Source organism: Nicotiana tomentosiformis, chromosome 10 (genome assembly GCF_000390325.3).
Source record: "Nicotiana tomentosiformis chromosome 10, ASM39032v3, whole genome shotgun sequence".
NCBI lineage: Eukaryota > Viridiplantae > Streptophyta > Magnoliopsida > Solanales > Solanaceae > Nicotiana > Nicotiana tomentosiformis.
Genome location: NC_090821.1, coordinates 3,002,517 through 3,010,946, shown reverse-complemented (window position 1 = coordinate 3,010,946; position 8,430 = coordinate 3,002,517). Strand labels below are relative to the sequence as shown.

At 43.6% G+C, this 8,430-nt stretch overlaps 1 protein-coding gene across 1 annotated transcript; it reads right to left on the bottom strand.

Annotated features, from left to right (window-relative positions):
* Positions 1–350: 350 nt before the first annotated feature.
* LOC104116691 (uncharacterized) lies at positions 351–839 on the bottom strand. Its single transcript, XM_009627600.1, has one exon. The coding sequence runs from the start codon at positions 837–839 to the stop codon at positions 351–353; it is 489 nt and encodes a 162-aa protein (XP_009625895.1).
* Positions 840–8,430: the final 7,591 nt, after the last annotated feature.

Sequence of the window (8,430 nt, the reverse complement as noted above, 5' to 3'; positions counted from 1 at the left end):
GGAACCGGGTTCCTCTTGGCTGCTTTGTCAACGTTGTTTTTGTACTAATATTGCTTTAGGAAAGAGCACTCCTTGATGAAGTGTCCTGGCTTTCCACATTTATGACAGAGGTCATAATTGTTTAGCTTGCTAGAACTTCCCCTTTTTGGAATGCCTCCATTCCTGCGAACCATCTTCTCGAATCTTCTTGTCAAGTAAGCCATATCACCATTCTCACCACTTGAATCATTGCTTTCTGTCTTGAGGACCAGGTTCTTATCCCTTTTGGGTTCTCTTCTTTCATTGTCCTACTTCTTCTTCATTTCATATGTTTTCAGATTGCCAATAAGTTCATCTATGGTCAGTGTCTGCTAGTCCTTCGCCTCTGTAATGGCGTTCACTTTGCTTTCCCAAGTACTGGGCAGTACACTAAGGATTTTCCTGACAAGCTTGTTTCTTGAAATAGTTTCACCAAGAGAGTGAAGCTCATTAATTATGGAGGTGAAGCGAGTATGCATATCTTGGATGGATTCATCATCTTTCATCCTGAAGAGCTCGTATTCAGTTGTGAGCATGTCGATCTTGGATTGCTTAACCTGTGTTGTTCTTTCATGAGCTGTCTGAAGAGCCTCCCAGATTTCTCCTGCTGATTGGCATGCCGATATCCTGTTATATTCATTAGGACCAATTCCACAAACAAGAATTTTCTTTGCTCGAAAGTTCTTTTCTATGTCCTTTCGATCAGCGTCATTGAATTCCTTCCTCGTCTTGGGAATGGCTACAACCGGGTCGCCAAGATTCTTGGTGGGAACAAAGGGTTCGTCACATATGACATCCCGTAGCTCAGAATCTCCAGCCATGATGAAGTCGTGATACCTAGTTTTCCACTATCCATAATACTGTCCATTGAACCTAGGTGGTCTGTAAGTAGACTCGCCTTCTTCGAAGTTTGGAGGAGCAGCCATGAGGAACCTTTCTAGGTGTTAACCTGATAGAAAGAACCCGTTCTAATACTAATTGATATAATATAAGGATCCAGCAAACTCTATAGAGAACCAGGTTCTCTATCAGTTCCACTAGAACACACGCACACTGCAATAAGTAGATGACAAGAGGATTTTTACGTGAAAAATTCCCAGCTCAACGGGATTAAAATCCACGACCTACCCTTGTAGGATTTCAACTTCACTACTGAGCAACTTTTAGATTACAACCTCTGCAACCTAGGAATTAATCTCTTAATCCCTCACTAACTTGTAATGCTCTATTATAAGCCACTTTATAATAACTCTATTACAAAGACTTTACAACTCGACTAACTCTAGTCAAGACTCAAACACAAAGGTTTAAGGTTTACAAAGGGTTTCCTATAGAATACTTCTAAACAAGCTAAGTAGGAATTACAATTGAAGAGCTATTACAAAGTTATAACTCAACTAAGGACATACAATGACTTGTTGTGGGGAACTGATCCGTAGTAATGTTGTTCTTTGTTCTTGATGCACTTGAGAATTGATTGCTTGATGATAAATGACCGTGTGAGAGCTTCAATGATTTCTCTAAGTGAACAAGTGATGTTTTATCTCTGGTTTAATGTTGATATAACATTGATGACATCACTTGAATGATGTAAGCAACTTTGGGACAAGGTCCTTCCCAATGGAGGTGACTGCTGCACTGTGTTGTACTGTTGTGTGTACAGTCAGTCACTTTCCAGCAGTGGAGAGTTAACTTAGTACAATCACCAGGGAAACTGAAGACCATTTGTTCCCTTATTGATTTTTTAACTTCTGAGGTACTGACGAACATCTCCAGCTTAAGTCTGGATGTTTTCATGCTCTTGGGAATGTGAACCAATGTAGATCAGGTTCCTTATCTAGTTCTTGACAGTAAGTTTTTTAGATTATCAAAACATAAAGCAAGGTACTTGTAACCTATCAACTATGTTAGCAGGACTATTAGCGAGGCCGGAACTGGATACTCTCATCAATTACTAAGCGCCTCTAGGAAGTTAAAACCGTACTTTCAATGTCACACCATATGCGTCGTAACCACTTACCCATTGAGGAATGTAATGTATAAACCCGAGCTCTTAGGACGATTGGCCAAATGTGCCGTAAAGATCAGTGGCTACGACATCGAATATCGGCCTCTGAATGCCATTAAGTCTCAAATGTTGGCAGACTTTGTGGCCAACTTTATGCTGGCCCTAATATCCGAGGTCGAAAGAGAGGTTTTGTTGAACTCGGGAACTTCTTCGGGAATTTGGACCCTCTTTACGGATGACGCCTCGAACGTAAAGGAGTCCGAATATGGAATTGTATTGAAACCAACTGCAGGAAATGTAGTTAGACAATCCATTAGGACTATGAAATTAACTAACAATGAGGCCGAGTATTAGGTCATGATTGCAGGTCTCGAACTAGCCAAAAGCTTGGGGGTGAAGATGATCGAAGCTAAGTGCGACTCCCTCCTTCTACTGAACGAAGTTAATGAGACGTTCGAAGTTAGAGAGGAACGAATGCAAAGATACGTGGATAAACTGCAGGTAACGTTATATCGTTTCAAAGAGTGGACTCTACAACATGTGCCTCGGGATCAAAACAGCGAGGCCAATGCCCTTACTAACTTTGGATCATCGGTCAATAACGATGAGTTCAACTCGGGGGCGGTCGTACAACTCATGAGATCGGTAGTGGAAGAAGGTCACGCCGAGATAAACTCAACAAGCCTAACTTAGGACTGGAGAAACAAATATATAGAATATCTGAAGACCGAAAAACTACCTTCGGACCCTAAGGAATCAAGTACTTTGCGTACGAAGGTGGCCTGGTTCAACATGTCCGAAGATAGTACACTATTCCCGAGAACGTTCGATGGGCCACTCGCAATATATCTGGGGCCCGGAGACACCGAGTATGTTCTGAGAAAAATCCACGAAGGCACCTGCGGTAATCATTCGGGCACCAAATCATTAGTTCAGAAAATAATCAGATCCGGCTACTATTGGATCGACATGGAAAAGGACGCAAAGGAGTTCGTACGAAAATGAGACGGTTGTCAAAAGCATGCTCCGATGATTCATCAGTCCGGGGAGCTGCTATATTCGGTCTTGTTGCCCTGGCCGTTCATGAAATGGGGATGGACATCGTCGGCCCACTTCCATGGGCACCCGGTAAGGCTCAATTTATATTGTTTATGACTGACTATTTTTCTAAATGGGTGGAAGCCTAGGCCTTTGGAACCACATAGTATGTCGGTTTAGAATGCCGGCCGAGATCATGTGTGACAATGGGAAACAAATCTTCGGCAGCAAAGTAAGCAAGTTTCTCGAAGATCAAAACAATCATGTCAACACCCTATCACCCTAGTGGGAACGGGCAAGCGGAGTCCACGAACAAAACCATACTCCAAAACCTCAGAAAGAGATTAACCGACGCCAAAGAAAAATGGAAAGAAATCTTTCCCGAAGTCCTATGGGCTTACCGTACGACGTCGAAGTCTAGTACCGGGGCCACCCCATTCTCGTTGGTTTATGGCACTGAAGCTCTAAAATTGGTCGAAGTCAGAGAACCGAGTCTCAGGTTCCGATATGCAACCGAAGAATCAAACAACGAGACCATAAATACGAGCCTGGACCTGTTAGATGAAAGGCGTGAAGCCGCCTTCGTCCGTATGGCTGCCCTAAAATAACGGATCGAGAGGTATTACAATCGAAGAGCCAACCTTCGACACTTCAATATCGGGGACTTAGTGTTGAAGAAGGTCACATTAAACACCCGAAATCCGACCGAAGGGAAGCTGGGCCCGAATTGGGAATGTCTGTATCAAATTATCGAGATCACCGGAAAAGGGTCGTACAAACTCTGAGCAATAAACGGTCAGCGACTACTGAACAACTAGAACATAACTCACTTGAAATGATATTACTGCTAAGATACGACCCTGTTTACTTCTTTTATTTATATACATTTTAGACTAACGCTTGCAGGTAACCTTCGAAGAACGATACAATTTTTTAGGCCTGAAAGCACGCGTTGCACTGTTTTTTCCTTGAACCGGTTTTGTCCCAAATAGGTTTTTCGGCAAGGTTTTTAGCGAGGCAACATCGGATCGTGCTAACTTAGAATCGAAGATCGGTTGTCAACAGTATCTGAGGCGTCTCTATGATCAACCTCGAACACTGAGGGGCATCACCCTCGGATAATGATTTTGTTAAGGAAAGAAACCTTATGCTCGAATAGTCTAGGCTCGATCGATAGGATATACTGTAAGGTCCAAACGGTCGAATGAACCGTGCCCACATAGACCGTCCGAGCCTGGACACAAAGCTTGAACATATGTGTAACTTTTTATATTACGCACAAAATTGAAAGGAAGTTTCTACCTTGCGGATAAATATTTTTCCCCTTGAAAGTTTTTCTTTCTTACATTTGATCCCCAAAAGACATCGAGCCCAAGGGCCAGCTCACTCGGGGACTGCCGCCCAAGGCAGGTTCGGACATCCCAGGACAATGAAGCCCGGGGGTACAAAGCTTATTTGGCAGTACCCGAACTTTAAAAGCTACGACCACCCCATTCGGGGACGGTTATCTCGGTTAAGCCCGGATGACTCGGGGTAACAAGCCCACTAGGCAACACCCGAACTAGAAAGGCTATGGCCGTCTTAAAACGACTCGGAGACGTTCGAGACCCATAATCAAATAAAATAAGGCCTTCAAAATTTCTAAACCGGTTCAAAAGGCTATCCTCGACAAATTGTAATATAAAAAATTCTAAGTACTTTGGTGAAAGCTTCCAGTCATACCGAGCCCCCCACGAGTCTTAAACAAAATAATATCGAGAGCAAGGCATCTTCGAACCTCCGAACAAGACCTAATTATTGCGTGCTAAGGCATTCTTCACAATCATAAAGAAAAAAGTGAAAAGAAACAAGCTTAAAAACTGTCGAAGGGAAAAAGAGCCTTATATATATATAAAAATATCTTTACAAAGACCAGATGGCCTCGACAAAAAGGTACAAAAGTAAAAAAACAAGGAAAAAACTACAAGTCATTTAAACGGCTTGGTCTCCACCAGAGCCCGCCTCATCACCGGGACCATCGGAGTCTTCTCCGCCCCCTGATTCGCCCGAACCCTCAGAGTCTTCTTTGTCCTCAAGATATGCCAACTTCTTGGTCTCGGCCTCAAGCCCCATAGCATTTTCAACCTCGGTCGACAAATTAAAACCCCGAGCATGAATTTCTTCGAGGGCCTCCCTTCGAGACTGCCACTTCACGTACTCGACAATATCTTTCAGGCAGTCCTAGGCTGCCTCAACATCGGCTTTATACTGGGCCACCATCTCGCCGGCATCGTCTTTGGTTACTTCAACCACCGACTTGTCCGTCTTAAGCTCCTTGGCAAGGGTCTCTCGATCGGAAACAACCGAGCTTAGTTGAGACTGGAGCTCATCAATCTTTTGGGACCGTGCCTCAGCCTTTTCCCTCGTCGCTCAAAGTTGGGCCTCCACCGAGGTCAACTGCGCCTGGGCAGTCTCCTTTTTCGAGGCCAGGCGGTCCATCCTGCCACTTCACTCTTCGACCTTGATCTTGATTGCATCCAACTCGGCTCGGAGTTGGTCGATCCGATCAATCTTTTGTTGGACCTGCGGGTTTCGACCATTAGTCACCGTGTCTAGCTCACCGTCACTAACTTCAAAGATTTTTACCTGCTCAACCAGGTCAGCGTGTTCATTCCGAGCCGCTTCCAACTCAGCTCGAAGGCTCTTAGCCTCTCATTTACGCTGTTCACTGAGAAGTTTGTACGTGTCTATCTTCTTAGTATGCTCTCTGACTTTGGCTTCGAGTTAGTTTATCTCATCCCGATACTGGAGGAAAGTTTGATGGTGAATCACCGAGGCCTACAAATACGAAGAAAAATATTATGATTATCAATGAATTAGTTCAAGTATAAGAGCAGAAATTGAAATCATCAAGAGTTATCTAGATTTACCCGGTTCAGCGCCTGCTGTGCTTAGTTGAACAAGCAGGGCGCGTCCACCTCGTTAATTTTGGCCTGGTCTTCTTCGGTCACCAGGCACCGGAGATAACTGGCCACCCCTATGGGGGCGGAAAGAACCCGGGCATCCCTCAGAATGGTGATGAAAATGGACCGCTTCTGATCAGGATCCACACTCGGGGCAAGGAACCGGTTGATCGGTTTCGGGCTTGAGTTAGGCCCACCTGCCCCCGGTACCTCTATGTCACCCAACCCGGTGACGTCTTCCGTTGCGGTGGAATCCACACCATAAAAAATGCAGCGTAGGGGGTCGTTCGCTCTGTGGGCCCTCTCGTTGGGGCTCTCTTTCACCGTTTGGGCCTCATTGAACATGGACTCAATATACGAGGATGACTCGGTGATTTCTATCACACTGAGTTCCTCCTTTGGGGCACTGTCTGCATCCCGAGAAACCTAGGCCCTGGTCTCCTCATCAACCTCCCCGGCTTGAGGCAGATCGGCCTTACGGATATCTGGTTCAGAGCCCCCTACTTTTCGAGCTGCGACGGCTCGCGGGACACCAGAACAAAAGGTTCTTCTTCTTCTTCGGATTCATCCCTCAGCCGATAGAGCGAATCCGAAGCTCGCGTTCGGGCGTTGGTGTGTTCTTTTGACTTGCGCACTAGCCTTCTCCTTTTTTTCTTTTTCTCCGAGCTCGGGGAACTCGGAGCCCTCTTCCTTTTCTTCTCTTCGGCTTGTCTCGGAGCAGGGGACTTATCACGCCCCAAACTCAAGGAGCGCGACCGACACTCAACCGAGAGAAGCCGACTGAGCAAGCCTATTAGACTTCTTTCTACCCAAACTCATCCATGAATAAAGAGGAGATGTACTCCATTAATCAATCACTGAAAAGATTTTATTAACAACTTCCTTTTTCATTTCCATTAGTAGCTTCATTCATAATTTCCAAAACATTACGAGTTTATAGAATTAATGAAAAACATAATTTCCAAGTACCAACATTTCTAGTTCAATTCCCAACATCAACCATAACCCACAACCTGTCTACTGAGCCTTTAAGTACAATAGAAGAGTAATATGAAAATGCCGACAACAAGGCCCCAGCTATACCTCAAAACACAGTACATGAGAAACAAAAGATACATGACCCCGAAATGAAGTGGGGCTCACCAAATCAGCTGAAAAGAGTGTACTGCTATCACTGATCCATGTCATCTGCTGAAGAACCACCTACATCCATTAAAGATGTAGCGCCCCGGCAAAATGGACGTTAGTACTGTCGAATAGCACTAGTATGTATAGCTAAAAATTCTCTTTCAAAATAGAATGCCCATATAAGAAAAGACAACACATAGAAACAGCAAGTCACAATCAACAATATCCAAACGTCCAGTTATAACATAATAATTTTCAAAATACGAACTTCATATATAATTTTGGTTGGGAGATCATTAGCACCGATATACCACCGTCTTTGTTAGCACGGAGTCCGATCACGCCCGATCGGCTAGGCCATCTCCCCACGAACAATGTGGTTTGACATGTGATGCGAAAGAAAGTTGTTACCAAGAGTAGTACCACTATATGCGCAATATGGCATCTAATCTCCACCTGATCAGCTAGGCCGCCTTCCTACATATGCCGTGTGGACTGACTTTTCCAATCCACAAAGGTTCCAGTTTCATCCCAATTAAGGGGAATAATATCACAATTTCCAAAGGTTCCAATTTCATCCCAAATAAGGGAAATAATCCCAATCCACCCCTACACCGGCACGTGTAGTTTCAAGTGTGGGCGTTATGACCCACCCTTCCTCGGTATTGCTAATGGTGCTCCCAAAAATAGTTTTGATTTGATTTGCAAACAGAAATATCATAAATACAATTGTACTCACCTCAACATCTTTCACATTGTATGAATTCTCATTAGTATTTCTAGTCATTCACAACGACAATATTTCCTTGGCTCATTAGGCCATTCACAAGATTCTTTATTCCTGCCACGATGGCCGTATTTTATATTCCACACTTTCACCTCTTTCAATTTCAAAGATCACCATCAAGTATCAACATATGGGATATTTCAGAAATCATATACTTCAAATCCATTGGAAATGGAAACTTCAAACACAAATGGTTTCTTCCCAAAGAATGAGGCATACCAACAAACAATAGAAACACACATGAAAAATCATAAACAGTCAATACACCATTTACTCTTGCAATACTCTTCCCCAAAAATGACAATGTACAATTTCAACACATGAGTATATAGATCGAATCACATTGGATATATTTATAAATCAAAGCATTAGTTAAAGCAGCCACTAATGGGCATGAATTTAGTACAAAAGCTTTTAGACAATTCTATCTTCGAAGTCATTTTTAAACAATTGAGTCGAGGCTCATTTCACATTCTTTATCACATCTTCTCAAATCATTTGCACTACTA